The sequence below is a fragment of the Triticum aestivum genome, chromosome 1D (assembly GCF_018294505.1).
Source record: "Triticum aestivum cultivar Chinese Spring chromosome 1D, IWGSC CS RefSeq v2.1, whole genome shotgun sequence".
Lineage (NCBI taxonomy): Eukaryota > Viridiplantae > Streptophyta > Magnoliopsida > Poales > Poaceae > Triticum > Triticum aestivum.
Window position 1 is genome coordinate 135,286,638 of NC_057796.1, and position 18,294 is coordinate 135,304,931.

General features: G+C 45.6%; 1 protein-coding gene across 3 annotated transcripts; it reads right to left on the bottom strand.

The window, feature by feature from the left end:
* Positions 1-13,709: 13,709 nt before the first annotated feature.
* LOC123180753 (protein MAIN-LIKE 2) lies at positions 13,710-17,832 on the bottom strand. Of its 3 annotated transcripts, XM_044592886.1 has the most exons (9): positions 17,577-17,832; positions 16,773-16,839; positions 16,091-16,696; positions 15,752-16,009; positions 15,395-15,615; positions 15,006-15,318; positions 14,841-14,935; positions 14,665-14,766; positions 13,710-14,320 (listed from the first exon to the last, which is right to left on the bottom strand). In XM_044592886.1, the coding sequence occupies exons 2-5, from the start codon at positions 16,836-16,838 to the stop codon at positions 15,559-15,561; spliced, it is 987 nt and encodes a 328-aa protein (XP_044448821.1). In that variant the 5' UTR covers position 16,839; positions 17,577-17,832; the 3' UTR covers positions 13,710-14,320; positions 14,665-14,766; positions 14,841-14,935; positions 15,006-15,318; positions 15,395-15,558. The 3 variants fall into 3 exon arrangements, with proteins under 3 accessions (XP_044448821.1, XP_044448822.1, XP_044448820.1); XM_044592887.1 differs by having other exon boundaries at positions 15,395-16,009; positions 16,777-16,839; XM_044592885.1 differs by having other exon boundaries at positions 15,395-16,009.
* Positions 17,833-18,294: the final 462 nt, after the last annotated feature.

The following is an 18,294-nucleotide window of genomic DNA, read 5'->3' on the forward strand; positions in this document are numbered from 1 at the left end:
GAAAAGGAAAGCATCAGCTCCTTCAGATTCTTCAGCTCCGAAGAAAATGAAGTCTATGACTAGCTCATTTGCAAACCCCATTGATGTTGTTCCTATCTCAACCATGCCATCAAAGGAAATCGTTCCTTTTGATGAAGAATATGTGATCCCTAGAGGATCTAATGAAGAAAATCCTTCTGCTGCTACGTCAGAGCAGATGGATGAAGAAATTGAAGTGGATGAAATCCCTTCAACTCCAGTTGTTTCCTCGCCTCTACCTCAGTTTACTGCTGAAGAGGCCGGCGTTGAAGAAATGGAAGATGAAGATGTGGACATTGGCTGTACCACACCCGTGCTCAATGATGACTTTTGGGAAAGTCAGCACCCCAACTCTCCACTCTTCACACCATTGCAACAAATTCCTCAGTCCCCAGCAACTACAGTTCAAATGGGATCTGATGAACCTCATGCCACACCATCTGTCCATGAAGAAATTCCAGCCACTAGTGCTGAAGAAAATGAAAATGAAGAATTGAAGACCCAGGCTATCATTGGAGTAGAAGCTAAAATTTCTTAGCATGAAGAACCTGAGATTGCGATTCCTGAGGTGATAATGCAATTGACTGACACTCCTCAGCCCAAGCCAAAGGATCCATTCTCAAAGAGGCAGAAATTCAAGGCTGATGATTTCTTCGGCGAGCATGTGTTCTTCACTGACTACAGTCCTTATGATTTTGCTCGTATTAGAAGGAAGCGCTTCTGGACCGCCAGCCAGGCCAACTTCTATTCTTCACTACTTTTCAATAAGGACAAAGTCTTCGATCACGAGCATATTCCTTATGTGGACATGGAATCACTGCCATGCTTCACACCTGTCCTCAGTGTGCTTCATGACACAGGCCTCCTCAACTTTTGCACACACATAGTTGATTGGAATGAAGAACTCATTCTTCAATTCTACGCAACTTTACACATCACAGGAGATGTTGATGATGTAAACTCCTGGGTTTTGGACTGGATGACCGAAAATACTCACTATAAGGCACCGGCCACTGAATTACTTCACGCCCTGCCCATCAGTCCTCCACCTGAAGGAGCTCGTTGCATGTACCAAGAGCCTGAGCTGACAGATCACTATATGCAAGTGCTGATGAAGCCATTGAAGCCCGGTCAAGCCTCAAGGACAAAATTCCTCATGAAGGAATTGCAGTATGTACCATGGACAGTCTATCGCATTCTGACGAAGACTATGAGTCCAATCAAAGGCCACGACTCATCTGATGAGGAAATTGTCGGCATCATGAAGAATCTGGTCTTCAACATCATTCACGGCATTCCTGTCAATTATCACGATTTCTTCATGAGGACTCTGGCAAATGTTGCACTTTCACCGTTTGAGCTGAAGCCTTATGCACCCTGGATCATGAGATTCCTCAGAACAAGGTCTTCACTCAACTACAAAGCTGATTTTCAGAATCACCTCAGCTACTTGCCCCCGATTGAAGTCCTCAAGCGGACCTATTCCTCAGCTGACGAAAAGGGCAAGGCACCAGCTGTTATAGATGAAGGCATTCGTCCATTGGATGGTCAGTTTCGCAAAGCTGCATCTTATTCCACCAATGATGACTCTGCCACTCATGATTCTACTGCCCATGCCTCCAAGCCAAATCCTCAAGCCACTGCTCCTCGTGTGATGACTGACCGTGAGCTTCTGCTAAGTCTTCACCAGAAGGTGGATCGAAACAATAAATGGGTTAAGTGTCAGTTTGGTTCAATTCTTCACAACATGACTTCTACACATAATGCAGTGAAGAAAAACCATTACTACCTTCATGAAGTCTTCGATCGCACCTGGGCTATTCTGTCAAATGTATATGGTGAAGAAGATCTGAAGAACATGGGTCTCAAAGAAGACTTTGACTGGTCTGCACCTCCACCGAAGAAATACAAGAAGGTCAAGGTTCCTTCCTTGGTGGCCAGCTCCTATTCTTCATCGCGCGACACCGATGAGCATGAAGACTTGGACGACACTGTAGCAGGCCCTACTACGACAAACGACCCCAACAACGCTGGTGCTCCTTCATCAACTTGATATTCTTTAGGGGCGTTAGTCCTCATTTTCGATCCTTTTGGTCATTCGATGACAAAGGGGGAGAAATTTGAGTTAGTCTTCAAGCGGGTCTATCTTATATGGGTGTTTTTCTCTAAGTTGCAACTCTCGTTCTTTTCAAGACTTTGCTGGATCAACTCTATGGTGACCTGATACTTTTGCTGTAGTTTTTCAGCATGCTTATTCCTCATTAATGTTTATGCACGCATGCTGAATTACATCAGTCACAATATGTCATCATGCATTTCAAATTCTTCATATTATTATGTCAAATGCGTGTATGAATTACAAGATATAGGGGGAGATCTCCATGATTCAACTCTTCAAGTGTGCATTGCTTCAAAATCAAATTCCTCACTATGCACATCTTCAGGGGGAGTTCTTCTATATCTTGCAATCAAATTCCTCAATATCAGTATTTACACTTCATATGTTTTTCCCCGTTGAAAACTTAACCTATATTGTCATCAATCACCAAAAAGGGGGAGATTGTAAGTGCATCTAGTGCCCCTTAGTGATTTTGGTGTATTGAAGACTTATAGGTTAAGGGACTAATGTGTTTATGAGTGTACACAGGTCTATAAGTCTATGAGGAGTTTGATATTTACAAAGAAAGTCGACCCCTAAAAATGAAGTTCTTCGACTGAAGACTTTGGATTTCTGAAGACTTTCTGAAGACTTTGAAAGTGAAGAAATTGGTGTGACCTTGAAGACTTGGTATTCATTTGAGGCATATGAAGCGTGAAGACTTTTGTTTTCGTAGTTTCATTTTCTCTTTCTTGAGTCATAGGAAACACCGTACTGTTAAAGGGGGTCGAGGAAATACTAAGGAAAAATTTTCATGTGATGCTCAACTCAAAATCCTACACCTACCAATCCCTTCGAGTGAAGCCATTGGAAATCTCATACAGTTCAGTCATATTCTTCAGTGACAGAGACGAAGTTCTTCTGGTCTCTGAAGAATTTGTTCTAACTGAGGAGTTAGGAATTCGCCAGTGTGGATTGCCTACACAGTGAGGAACATGATAGCCCTGAGGAATTTGATACTCAAATTTCCGACCGTTGTTGTGCTACGCGCCAGCTGTCCCAAAATATCTTATCCACCTAACGGTCATATCATTGAAGGGCATTTATCTCTTATCATGTCGGGCTACTCCCTAGGCTATAAATAGCCGCCCCCTACAACCACTAGCTGGTTGGCTGCTCCGAGAGAAACTGACACTTGTCATTTTAGAGCATCCCATCCTCCGAGGACTTTGAGCGAAAATCATCAAGTGAGGAAAACCCAAACCCAAACACCTACAAACCCAAAGTGATTGAGCATCACTAAAGAGATTGATCCTGCGTGGATCCGACGCTTGTTACCTTTGAAGACTGTGCTTCTTCCAGACGCTTAGGCGTCATGGTCTAGAGCATCCAAGAGGAATTGTGGATCGCCAAGTGACCGAGTTTGTGAAGGTTCGGAAGTCACCTGAAGACTTACCACGAGTGATTGGGCGAGGTCTGTGTGACCTTAGCTCAAGGAGAATACGGTGAGGACTGTGTGTCTGGTACTGTGTGTCCTCAGGTTTAAATACCTAGCCGCTCCAACCAGATGTACAACTGAGACAGCAGTTGGAACTGGTCTACCAAATCATTGTCTTCACCAAACCTACTGGTTTTATTTCCTCAACTCTTTCATTTCCTCATTACTGTGTTGTGTGCTTGTCATATCTGTGTTTGAAAACTTTGACTGATGACTTTCTCAATTTCCTCAGTTCAATTTCTTCAGTCTGTTTGTCTTCATCCTGTGTTATCCTGTGATTACGCTTTCTGTACTCTGTGCTTGTCCTCATTTCATCATGATGACCATGCTTGTGTTTTGTTATGTTTACTTTTGAGTACTTATTCCGCTGCTAGTATTTCTTCGCTAAGGAATTTCCTCACCGGCAAATTCCTCAGTGAAGAATTCATAAAAATCGCCTATTCACCCCCTCTAGTCGATATAACGCACTTTCACATCCAGCCTCCACCGGCTACTATTCAACCAGCCCTCTCCACAGGCTCCTGTTCAACCACCCCTCCACGGGCTACTGTTCATCCAGCCCTCCACCGTCTACTGTTCATCCAGCCCTCCACAGGGTGGTCCTGTTCATCCAGCCCTCCACGGGGTCCTGTTCATCCAGCCCCAACTGGCTCGATCGATCGGGGTCATGTTCATCCAGAGGCAACACCACGGGGTCCTGTTCATCCACCCCCACCGGGAACTGTTCATCCGAACCCCCCCAGCAACACTCACTGTTCATCCAGAGGCGGCATCGATCGGCTTCAGTTAGCAGCAGTAGCGAAGGAATCGGTCGATCGGGTTCAGTTAACAGCCATCGATCGATCGCTCGGGTTCAGTAACGCGTAGCCTGCAGTGCAATCGCTCGGGTTCAATTAGAGCCCAACGCCTCGCTCGGGTTCAGTTAGAGCCCAAAGCCTCGCACACACGCGCGTGTGTGTACGAGAGAAACGTGCATCGCTCGGCCACGACCACCCACCGTAACCGGGAACACCCCGATATTTTCCTCGCCCTAGCTTCTACCACGGTTTTTTCCGTCATGGACGGCCCAAAGAATGTCATGCAGCTGCGTCTCCGGCCCGCCCAGGACAAAAAGCCCATTTTCTGTCATGATTTTTTGTCATAGAAGTAGGAGCCCACCACATCTATGATGATACCGGGTTTTGTCACAATTATCGTCATAGAAGTGTCATAAGTATGACAAAAAAATTTCGTTCAGCCCAAAATGTCACGGATGTGTCTTTTTTTTAGTGGTTGTCTGTGTACTCGTCGATTACGGGAAGCAGATGCGCCCTCATGTCCAAGATCCGCCTATACATGTCGTAGCATGCGTATGCGTCCTTGGCCGTGTAGGTCATCTAGGCTAGATTCAGAGGTACCTCCCTCGTGTTCAGGTCCTTGGTATCGTTGTCTTCTTTCATGTTGGCGTAGGAGGGGTCGATGATGGTCTCGGCGAGGTTAACCACAGAGTCCTTCTCCTGCCCATTGCCGATGATCTTGTATTGCTTCTGGATGTTGGGAAGCTTGTTGCACCAGATGGCCGAATCGTCACGTTCTTCCTTCTCTCCACCATAGCGAGGTGCAGTCGTCGCTGCCGATGAATCAGGCGAATGCTCCAGAACCTCTGATGGCCCTACAGCAGTGGTAGACGAGAACCTCGTCCCGCACGCATACCTGGGCGACCACGATCCGCTGTTCCCTGTCAGGAGACGAATGGATGGGCACAAGATCTAGTCCTGCGACCTTGTGCTTTCTCATCCTATAGGTACTGCTTGAACTCGGCGAGGCAGAGCTTCACCGTGTCCGGATCGTTGGTGTACATCACATTCAACTTGGTGCAGCCATGGGACTTAACGGCGAACTCAAAGGTGAACTCCTTGCTGAAGTCCATCTCCAGCAGGCTCACCCCTCGGATCGCCATTGGAGTCTCTTCAAGTGAACGAGTGGATAGGCGGCGGCAACAGTTCGTTTTTCAGCTCTTGGGGAACTGGATTCAACAGTAAACTGAGTGTGTACAGGCGACAACAGTTACTACCCCTCCCTCTCCCGCTGCACGCCCGGCAGAACATGCACCCTCGGCGCATTCAGACGCCCCCATTAAGAAACCTATTCCGGCCACACGTCGGTTCACGAGCGGGTCTGTATTGGTACTGTAATAACAAGTGTTAGTGGTCACTTTACTTAAATTTAATTAGCTTTAATAGAAATTTATTCTTAAAAGAAGCAATGCATTGGCTCGTTCTATCAGCACAACAATTAGAATTATTATTCTCAGGACGCACACGATCAGCACATTTGTCGCACTTTCACACAGATAATACTACCAAGTTTGAACTGTTTGTTGTGGTTGTTGTCCTCTGCATCATCATACCGTGTTTCCTACCTTGCAAGATTCAGAACCAACAAATAAGATTCAAATAATAAGTACATCAAAGATGCCTACACATCTCATTGATTCCCAGCTTGCAAGATTCAGAACCAACAAATAAGATTCAAACAATAAGTACAACAAAGATCCCTACACATCTTATTGATTCCCAGCTTGCAAGATTCAGAACCAACCCATTAGAGCCTTTTGATAAACTAAATATCGGGATTAAATTCATCTTGGCTAGCCGTGTCATACAACCCAAGAACTTGGCGAATGCTCTTGACCATCACAACATATGTAATTGAGTATTCCTGTTTGCACAGATAAGAAAGAGCATGATTACTAGTCCCTCCGTCCCAAAATTCTTGTCTTAGATTTGTCTAGATACGGATGTATCTAATACTAAAATGTGACTTGATACATTCATATTTAGACAAATATAAGACATGAATTTTGGGACGGAGGGAGTATAATAGTGTCACTAGTTGAAGCAAACTTTTATTTCCAAAACGAGAAAAGATTGCGATAGAATAGCTTTATTTAAAAATAGAACATTAGCACAGTATGACAAAGCACAATCATGTTGATAAAGGAGAGTACTTACCGGTGTGAGGGGCCCTATGCCGCCACGACTCGATGTGGTGAACCTGCAACTCCACTCGGATGAGGCCAACCTGGAGTTCCATGATTCAAATCATGCGCCTTTTTCTGCAGTTCACCTGAAATGAAGCAAAGATTGCATCATTCAGCTAGCAAGAAGTACTTGCTCTCGTGAGCTTCTTTAGTAGTTGCACTCAAATTCAGCAACATTAAGGTTGGTTGTCCTGCTCATGTAAGGTGCAACTATAATTTGCTTATCCTTTTGTGCAGTTCCACTAAAATAAAGTGCCATTGTGGTGACAGTGACGGCTCATCTTGCAAAAGCTAATAAAATGTTGCACAAGATTACCAACAGAATTTGATGGGGATTTTGGAAACTCCAATCACCATTTTGTGTAGTTCCACCAAAACTGAGAGATGCTGCCCACGTGACATTTTAGTGGAACTGCGCAAGACACTCATTCCAAAAAAAAGTGTTTTCTGCAGTTCACCAAAAGGTCACAATAGCAAAAAGGTGAAATGGATATCCCTATCTGCACAAAAAGATAGAAAGTAAACAATTGCTGGTCAATAAGAATATACGAAACATACACGAAATGAAAAGAAGCATCTTAATTAAGTTCATGGCAATCACGCAAGGACAGTAGAAATTTTAAAACGTCAGCATTGCTTCATGTTACCGGAAGCATTATGATCAACTATGATATTCGTCAAATATGGGATTACTTTAATGGTGGCATTGCTTGTTTACCAGATACAGTAAATCAACAGTAGCTAAAGAGTTGGTTTAAGGGCATGGGACCATGGGGACACCAGGTCACTCAGCAGCGTAAAGAAGCAACTTACTTATCATACTGGGGAAAACAGCAGGAGTACCATTTGTAACACAGTTTAATTGCATCATATCACTGGAGGCATTAGATTAACAATAACACTGGTTAGACATGTCCTTAAGGTAACAGTGTGATCGCTTCATTTTACATGCGCCCTTACATTAACAACAGAAAAAAGTTGGTATAAGGACATGCGACAGTGGACGCATCAACACAATGTACCTACAAGGAGGCATAAAGTGGTGATGCCGAGTTTGTTCATGCTCTCTGAGGGCAGCAAATGTAATCCTGGAGACCTTTTACTATGTGAGGGTAGCAAATCTAATCCTGGAGACCTTTTACTATGTGAGGGTAGCAAATCTAATTCTAGAGACCTTTTACTATGTGAGGGCAGCAAATCTAATCCTGGAGACCTTTTACTATGTGAGGGCAGCAAATCTAATCTTGGACATACTCTGTAGACTTGTCCACTAGCCGCCACTTTCTATTCTTTTTTCAACCAATAATAGATATGTTCCTTATCCAGTTTGTACTGAGTTTTCCCATTATTTCCCTTTTCAACCAAGAGACTGGTTGTGTATCCTGTCTCTACTACTTTCCCCCTGTTATTTCCTCTTTCAATCAAGTCCTAGATTCATGCTACGACTCCCCCCTTCTTCCTTGTTTGAACCAAGTCCTAGATTCGAATGCATGAAGTAGCTTTACCTTTAATTATACTAATTTTTTTGGTGGATTTGGAAGAGCTGATGGAAGTAGAAAAAGATGCACATGCAGACACGTGGGGAGCTGGGGAAGTAGAGCAAGGCCGCTTTCAAAGAACTTGTACCTGTGGGTCGTCGGGATGTAGGCGGTGGCAGGTCCGATCTGCGCACAATACGGCAGGGAGGAAGAAGGGCCGGAGGACCTCCCGAGCCGGCACTGTGTCGGAGAGGACGGCACGGGCAGAGAATCAGGCCCCGCCGGCAGTTGTGGGTTTCCTCCCTTGCCGATGATGACCGCGTGAACGATGCACCTTTTAGTCCTCTACACACACCGGCCAAAGGGATCTGGCCGGATCTATGACCAGCGGTGAGCAGAGAAAAAATGTCGCTACAGCTGTCTTGTTTAGATCTGGAGAGGATGAGAGAATGAAGAGAGCAACCCTAGGAAAGTAAGCGCTCAGGCCCCTGCGTACATATATAGTGGAGTGATTATCTTTTTCTCTCCACAACAAGCGTTTCAATTTGTGTATGTGGCATTAAAGAAAATAAACTCTCTATTTAAGGTGACTAACTGTACGACTCCTATTGCTCACTTGTGCTCCCCGGCCCTCCATTCATTGAACAATCCCATGGGTGAATAAACATACAGTATTAGTATTTATATAGAACGAACAAGGACGAACTATTTTCGCATAGTTAAAATTTGAGGGCGGGGCTTTTCCCGGGCAACGCGCGGCAGTTTTCGCGTTGGTGGTTTGACAAAGAGGCGAGGAGGGTGAGGGAGTAGCGGATTCAACTTACTTACTGCTGGAAAGGTCGGGCTGTGCGATTTGACGGCGCGTTACTGCTGGAAAGACTTGTGATATGACTACTCACTATAGTCATGAATTACTGGCGCTACGATCGGGGTGATGCCCCCCTTCCGTTCCGCACTCTAATCTGGTGCATGACACATCGACCCAGATGCTGGCTCTCCCACATGTCGGCGAAGTAGTACGTAGTAAGAAGGAGCAAAGAATCATGCGGTATATACTAGTACTACTACTCACGTCAAAGGAGTGCGGACCACGGCAGCCAATGAACCAACAGTGTGAACCACGGCAGCCCAGTGAACCATCAGTAGAAAACAATGTGGTGATACGGCCATAAAAAATAATGTGCTACGGTCCAAACTGTAGCATGTACAGTACTACTCCTCTTTGTTTGGATCCCTGAGTTCGAGCTAGTTTGGGTTGAAATAGCCTCAAATTATCGAAACAGGAGGGGTTAGTTTGAGCTAGTTTGCTCTAACCCAGCTAAAAAAACTAGCCCAGTGGAGAGGTTCTAATCGGGTTAGTTCTCCTCGGGCCCACTAAAAGAGAACTAAAAAATCTCCCCTGCCCGCACCAGATCGGTCCCTCCCCCTCCCCCTCGCACGACTCCTCTCTGTTCCCCATCGGGCCGACCGCCCAAGCACCGCTCCACCGCTCGCCCTCTCTCTCCTCCGCCTGCCCTCTCCCTCCGGCCTCCGCCGCCCTCCTCCGGCTGCCCTCCCCCTCCGGCCTTCGAAGCTCGCCCCGCTCCCCCTTCACCGGTCGTTTTTCTCTCTCTGTCGTGCGTGGCGGCGGCGCATCTACCAGGGAGGTCGCGAGAGGGGTGAGTTGGTTCATTCCTTCTCTGTCTCACAGCCATATCATTGATCTTGCTCGCTCTAGCGCTAATTTTGATTTGGAAAAGTAGATCCTGATTAAACTTGGTATAGATTATGGTGCACGCATGGAATTGTTTGATGCTGCTTGAGGAGGTAATAAATCTTTCTAGAGGCCCAAAGATTCAGTTGACCTTTCTAGGTATTTCAGTTTCAGGCTTGCATTATTTCTAGAGGCCCAAAGATTCAGTTCACCTTTTTAGGTATTTCAGTTTCAGGCTTGAATTATTTCTAGAGGCCCAAAGATTCGGTTCGCAGTCGTCGGCAAGCGGCCCTGCTACCCATGCCGGTGTCAACCTCAACTCGCAAGCGCCAGCGTCGGAGGGGTTCCCGAGGCTTGGGCTCTACAGAGCCTTCCTCCAGAGCGACGATGATGAGCTCCTCCCTGGGTGCGTGAGGGGCTCCGGGCTCCCTCCCTGTCGTGAATGACTTTCGTGATGAGTTAGCTCATGCTTTGTCTCATGGAGTGTATTTTTTTGTGAAGCTTGATAGACGACTTGTATGTTTAAGTGGGATATCTCATTTGTATGGACAAAGTAAAATTTATCATGTTTTGCATGTTTCATTTGTAAAGATGATTCGTTTTATGTCAACTGTGAGCGGGAGGAGGCCACACAAGAGCCGGCCACACCAAATCCAGCAGGAAATAGGGTCCAAAGTAGTCAAATGATTGAGAAAGAGCATTTATTGTCAATCTAACCCCGCCATCCATACACCTATTTGGTTTAGAGTTAGTTCAGGGCTAGTTCAGGGTTAGAATCTAACCTCTAACTGAGTTAGAGTTCTCCTCGTCTTGGTTCATCGCCATCATACTTTCCCCATTCCTGTGTTTTCAGTATCCTGCGAATCAAAGGGGCCCTTACACTGGTTTAGGTCCGGTCGTTTTTTATAAACGTGTTATGTCCAAAATTTAATGAACGTGCTTCGGTTTCTACGAAAATAATCCGGTTTCATGTAGTAATTCATTTATTTATTCTTCTGCGGGGGGTTTGCATGTATTTCGCGAGGTCTGAAATGTAAAGTACCCCGTCATATGCTCCGAGTCGTGCATGCACTACGACCCAGATGCTCTATGTCCCACATGTCGGCGAAAGGGACCACGTGGAAATAGCCTAGGAGTACATATAGGAGGATAAATGCGTGAAAAATATGTACTGTGAAGTGTAGCTGCGGTTCGAAAAGGAGACCTAAAGTGATGACAGGTATAGGTCGCACGCACCCAACTAGTGGTACTAGATATACGCCTACTTTTTCCCTAAAAAAAGAGGTACGAGTGCTCAGTAATCCTATTATATCAACACGAGTCCCATCTTACAACAGCGTCCGTGCTACAGCTAGGTCTTCTCCCTCGTTTCTCTCTTCTAATTTTAAACTCAGCCGACGCCAGGTGGGCGGGGTGGGGATTTGCCGATGGTCGGTTTGCTCAACTGCGGCCCCACCTCACAGTGAAAATGTTACTACTAGAATAAAAATGACATATACTCCCTCCGTTCCTAAATATAAGCCTTTTTAGATATTTCAAATGCAATACAACATACGGATGTATGTAGACATATTTTAGAGTGTAGATTCACTCATTTTGCTCCGTATGTAGTCACTTGGTGGAATCTCTAGAAAGACTTATATTTGGGAACGAAGGGAGTACTATACTAATAAAACATTAAGGCCACGAGGCGATGCAGTGCCGGTTACAGGAGGCAAGAAGAAGAGATGCATCCATCAACGACGTCCACCTCCTCGACTCAGGGCGCCGGCCCACTGAACGGCGGCTAAGTAGCAGCGGCTTTCGTTGCCAGGTCGACGTGCTTATGAACAATGGCGTCCAAATATTCCAGCCGCTGGAAGAAGGCCAACGTCTTCCTGACCTCGTTGGCCTTGTAGTGGCCTATGTAGATGATTTCCTCGTAGACGTAGATGTGTAGGTCGACGGTTTCTTGCATGGCGAGGTGCTGTGCGGCGAGCGCGGCCTTGACGTGCACATTCTTCGTCGCGACCTCCGCCACCTACAGGGCCACCAGGGCTTGAAAGAGTTCGTCACCATGGAGGACGATGAGGGTGGCAGGCAATGAGGAGCCTAGGCGCGCGGGCTGGAGTAGTACGCCAAGGTCGTCCGCGCGCTTCTTGACAGCGGTGAACTTGCGGATGGATTGGACCATCATGTTGTCCATGCGAGAGGCGAAGCCGACGTCGGTGAGGGCTATGACGCTGGGGGTCGCCAGCACTGTCTGGAAATGCTGCGCGGTGCGGGGCCGTAGGCCGGCGTCTTGGATGATTTGGCACAGCCGACTGCCGCTCACGTCCATCGCCTCCATAGGTGCTTGTGGCTTCTGGTCACTTGGTCTTGGATTGGAGTGAGCAGTGTTGTGCAGAGACTAGGAGTAGATGGATTGGAGTGGTGGGGCGCCTTTATATGAGAGTCCAAACTCTGTTGCATTCACATCGTGCTGACTCTATTCTGCTTCTCCTATTAATTCCCTCTGCATGCTAATTGAGGATGCATCATTGACTGTTCAACATCTCGGGAACCTCTACCCTCTCCCGCCTTGGCATTCAAGCACCTATGGAGGCGACTACCGCTCGCGTCTATCGTGTGTCAGGCTGGACATAAGTAGTATCATGCACTTGGGACTCACAAACATGCTTATGTGGCAATCAATTAAAGAAGAGAGAGATGGTTATAGTAACATAGGTAGATACCGTAACATAATAAATGTTATGCTACTATGTGTCATGCATGGCAATAAATGAGACCACCTATGATACTAATATACTATGATACTCCTACTCCCCACTATGACTAGCCTCAGGAGACGTTCCCGTCGACGACGAGGTGACTATGGTGACTTCGTAAATTTCAAGATGATATGCCGGCTCAGTCTTTCGGAGGTGCTCATAGGGGTAGGGTGTGCATGTGTGCGTTCATAGGGGTGAGTGTATGTGCGTGTATATGAGCGCTTGCGTCTGAACTGTGTTAAAAAAACGTAAATGCATGTAGAATAGAGACTAGTCAGTATGAGTATACTCAATATTGTGCACCACGACCAAGGCGAGAGGAAAACGAGAGAACTATGTATTTATTTACGGTGTAGATTCACTCATTTTGCTCCATATGTACTACTCCTTTAGGGTGTAGTCCAGTCACTTGTTGAAATCTCTAGAAAGGCAAATACTCATTTCCGGTTTACAGGGCTATACTAGCAGGTAGTACTACAATAGTGGGCTCAAATAGCAATTTTGTCTCATGCAAGAGCCTGGCTATATGCGTGCTCCAAGGTTCACAACTGCCATGTTCAGGATGCGCTTGGCTCTTCGCCTCTTCGAGAAGATGAACAATGCTGTTACTATTTACTACATCTACAGTATCGAATCCACTGTTGCATGTCCATCCACCGCGTGCGGGAGGGATAGCGTGTTGTGGTATAAGCAGAAGCCTGTTCTCGTCTGCGAGCCGGACCACCACGCGCATGGGCGAGGGAGAAGGCGTGTAGTAGTTAAATCAAGCTTCTCCTCGTTGTGTGAGTTGACGCGACACATCGTAGCACTGGCCCCACATGGTTGCCTCTAAACTTGGCTGAAAGACCAGGGTAAAATCACTGTTTTGACCTTTTCTGGATACTTTAGCACGATTTGACCCTGTTATAAAAAAAATTCAAATCTGACCTTTTTCATAGCGCCTGCACCCGGGGCGCTATGCACCTGTATACAGCGCCCCTACTCATGGCGCTATGACCCCTACAGCTCAGACTGCTAACTATAGCGCCACCACGCATGGCGCTATGTTTAATAACATAGCGCTCCTTGGCGCTATACCTGTAGGAAATTTTAGGCTTCATTGTGTGTACCATAGCGCCAGGTATAGTGGCGCTATACATCCAGGAGAGTTCGTACACCTCAAAAAATTTCCATTAAGTGTCTAGTTCATAGTGCCCCGTTGGAAGGCACTATGCTTGCCAGAAAACTTTGGCAGGTATTTGGTAAGTTTACAACAATGACAAAGAATAATTACAAGAATTTCACATTACAAAAAGTTCACAAGTCTACAATTACGAGAAGTTCAGAGCTAGCTAACTAAAGTGACAAGTTCATTTCAGATTACAGAAACTTCACAGCCAAAAAGACAACAAGTCTACAATTACGAGAAGTTCACAGCTAGAAGCTAACTAAAGTGACAAGTTCAATTAGTTCACAAGTTCACAAATACATCTACTTCTTCCCCCTCGCCCACTTCACATCCTTCTTCATCCCCGGCTCTTCCCTGGCCCTCTCCAACCTCCTCAGAACCTTCTTCGGCGCCAGCTCCTCCTAGTCCTCAAACTCGTACTCGGACTCGACAACGGAGTTGTCAACGGTCCTCTTTTGTTTCTTGTTCCACATGCCTCCGGTGTATAACGGTTGAAGGTCTTCCTAGGCTTTAAGTTGAAGTGGCGCCGCTCAATAGGCTGACTAGGCTGAGGTGCATCATTGATAAACCCCCTCAGGGCAATCTCGTCGGGCGCCTGAAAAATAAGGAATGCGTTTGAGTGGAATTGCATCCAATACGAAATTCAATATTCAGTTTGAGTAAAGATGAATCATAAAGTAATTGGTTACATATAGCCTGTTTGTGGAACATGAGTCATAAAATGCAAATCATAGCGTCAACTTTGTAAGATGCAACAAGCGATGTTCAGTTCATAACTCCGTATGGTAATTGGCAATACATGTAGACTGCACTAGCACTACACTTCTACATATATACGAGTGCAAGCATGATGATGGTAACATTCGTGTATGCAATCACAACATGATAAATATTTTATATGCAAGAACTAAAAAATAAATGGTAACACAGATTTCATACCTCCTCTTCAGAAGAAGTGGAACTAGACTCTGTGGGCATGCCGGCCTCGACGGTACGGCAACCAAGAAGATGAGCTATGGAACGTAACCGAGTAGCGCTACGCTGTGACATTACAAAATAGAGATTTTAGTGGATTTGAACACAAAGCATGTAAACAGAAAGTTCTCACGACATACCTTAATAAACTCTCTAAGGGCATTCTCAGATTCCCACCCCGAGGTTGTGCGAGTGCTTGATCGGCTTCACTAACCTGGCGCGAGATCTCAGTGCGCTATGAAAACAAACAAGTCAACAAAAGAGCTCTAGTTATGTTGATATGTTGAAAAAAGGGCAAAAATTACCATAAAGTTGATCATAGGAGCAAATCCGGTTTGTATGCCCTCTCTGATGAGCCTGTTGTAGTTGAGGTTGGCAGCCTCTTCGAAACATGTGGGCACCTCCAATATTCTCTCATCATAAGCCGGCAGGCATAACTCCACACGAGACTCGCTAAGAAACCATTGAAGATATTTGTAAAATGCAGCTTCATCGTGCACTTGGTGATGTACTTGTCTGTTATTATTAGCCACCTTCACCAAGTAATTCCCCTTCTTGATGTACTTTTCATGATATGACAACCAGTTCTTGATCTTCTTCTCCTTCATTTTGTCCAAGCTTCATATTAACAATCATAAGTATTAGTCGCCTGAAATAGTTTACAATGCTAAAGACAGAAGATGCACTCTCTCACCCGTGAAGCACGATATTCGTGTCCTTCCACTCTGGTGGTGTATCCTGAAATAATCCAAATTGAGTCATCACACATTGTGGAAGGTGGTGCTCGACTGCATATAAGCATATCAATGGGCACCGCATCTGCCAAAGATGTGATTCCTCTGTGCATTCCGGGTTCAACTAGAAATCGGGGATGAAAGCGAAATTGTCCTGCGGTCCATATGGCTGCCATGTCACCTGAAACATAGTACAAGCAGGGAGCCAATAGAAAAAATTGCTATGCAAGACATGAAAATAATGCTGAGAAAAAAAGAAATATGCATATCAATGGAACCAAGCAAATGATAACTATTTTTGACATGGCAGTTATTACCTCCTCGGCTGTTAGCGCGTCAAACTCATTGGTGTAGTCTATGTACATTCTCTTTTGGTTGCCATTGAACTCCGAAACCTTGTACCACTTGTACGCCCATGTAGGCTGCCGTAGCGGGTTATCATGATCGTCCCAAGCGTCGTAACGGATCACTTTCGGCCGTCCAACTGAAAAGTGTTCCATCATCCAAACCGAAAGTAGGACCAACGGACCACCAATGCTGGCATCATCTTTGTGCCTACAACACGCCTCATCCAACTGCACATAGAGGCACACACGGGCCGATTAGAGAATGTTTGGAGATGTAATATAGAAAGAAAAATATGTACAATTGATTACCTGACGGTACAAGTAGGCCAGTGCCGCTAAACCCCAGCTCTGTTTACTATCCCAACTAGATAACGCCTTCAGCCACATCCATGGAGCAGTCCTGCCACCACCGTCAGCAAAAAGAGTCCTTGAGATCACATACCACAAGTATGCACGTGTATACTGTTGGACCATTTCCTCACTAGCATCGTCGGGGCACTGGCTAAAATGTTCTACGATCCAAACATAAGTTGCGCCAGCGGGGACTCTGTATTTAGTTGGGTCATCCGGCACCGCAGGAACCGCACCGATAAGGTCAAACATCCTATCGCGCCAGTTAGCACCATCAGTGCTAAAACAGACAGGAATTCCCTCGATGGGAAGTGCAAGGATCATCGAAACATCCTGGAGAGTCACGGTCATCTCCCCAGTTCGGAGGTGAAAACTGTGTGTCTCCGGCCTCCAGCGGTCAACAAGCGCAGTGATAGCACAAGGGTTCATGTTTGGCGTCAACTGAGTGACAAGCTTGTTGAATGGAAGGAGTCCTATCCTCTCGATGTACTGTGTGTACCGCTCATCGTATTTCATCTTATTGGATGAAGCTTCGTGAGCCCTCAAGCGTAGTGGAAAAAAGACCTGCAAAGATACAAGTTAGAACATTATAGGTCCATTTAAACTAAGAATATGAACTAGCACTATCAATATGTATCACCTGCCTGTCCTCCGCCATAAGTCGCCCATGGTGATTCTTATCGTAATGCTCACTGAGAAGTGTCATCCTACATATTCGGGAAAAAACAATTAGTGCGCCAAAAGTGTTTGCGAGAATGTACCATCTACTATGAAATGTGTATTCGAGAATGCATACCACAAGCAGGATCAAGCTGTCAACTTGTCAATGTATTAAAGTTTATACATTGTAATAGTACAGTAAGTAAGATCATAATTTGAAGTAAAAAGCTACGGAACATTCTACCTCCTAAACTATTTGGTCGGCTCCACTTGATAAGACACTTGAATCTGATACTAAGCAACTACCGGTCTGCCATGCATTGGTGCCTTCTACAAATGTGTCACGGGCTAACAAAACGAGAATTGACTGATTAACTGTTACAATGGTCAGAATGTGCCAATGGAAAGAGTATAACCTCTGAACTCGCACAAGTAACAGACAACTAAATGAAATGGCAGCCATACAAATTACCCAAGGAAATAGTGATGGGACCCGCAAAGAGAGATGGTACTAAATATCTGCAAAATTCTTCAGGTTGGTCATGGGTTGTTGCATAAAGGGATTGAAAAGGATTTTTTGTGTGTAAATTTTATTTATCTACTTCTAGATTACCAGTTTTACTTGCTCACGAACAAGTAAGAACAATGCTCCTTCACTACGGCTGGGATCGATTCGTACAATTTTCGAAAAACATGATGAACTAGGGTTTCATTTAAACATGAAAAAATAGAGCCAATATGATGATTTTTTCGGATGAAATTTGGGGGGTTTGGAGGAGAATACCTTTATGGATAGATGGGGGAGGAAATCCACGGAAAAATTCTTCAGACCTGGTCGATTTTGATGGAGATTTGAGAGGGGGAGAGGGGAGCCGCCGTTGTGTCCTCTTGCTCTGTTCTAGGGTGGAAGTGGGCGGCTGGCTGGGAGCGAGTGAGCTGACTGAAGCCGATGTCAACAGGGCATAGCCCCAGGCGCTTTCTAAGGACCACAGCGCCCGACGCCGAGGCGTTATAGGAGCAGCACCTGGGCCCGGCTGTGCCGTGCCGTCATAGGCACAACGCCATGGGTTACGACGCTATAGAGTTACCCATAGCGCCCTTGCTGAAGGCGCTCTGAAAAAAGGTCAGATGCAAATTTTTTTAAGAACAGGGTCATATCGTGCTGAAGTATCCAGAAAAGATCAAAAAAGTGATTTCGCCTGAAAGACCCGCAATGTACAATATATTTGCTACAACCTTTAACATTTACCCCACCACAAATAAAAATATATATTCCTGTCTTGACCAGATGAGCGTGCAAACTACAATCACTAGGATGACAGGTAGGGCCAGAAGATTATTTTAATCAAAAAAAGCATGGAGCTGATCCCAACGATTTTAAGCTTACAGGCATGGTACACGCTATTCTAGACTACTCTACACATGAAACTGCCACACGAGCGTCCGGGCTGCGCTTGGCTCTTCGCCTCTTCGGGAAGTCAAACAATGATGGAGTACTACTG

Coding starts and splice junctions, on each gene's coding strand:
- LOC123180753 (XM_044592885.1), bottom strand. CDS start 16,838: ATGACACTTCTCAGTGAGCATTACGATAAGAATCACCATGGGCGACTT. Junction 16,697..16,772: donor TTATGGCGGAGGACAGGCAG/GTGATACATATT, acceptor GTATCTTTGCAG/GTCTTTTTTCCACTACGCTT. Junction 16,010..16,090: donor TGGCCTACTTGTACCGTCAG/GTAATCAATTGT, acceptor CTCTATGTGCAG/TTGGATGAGGCGTGTTGTAG.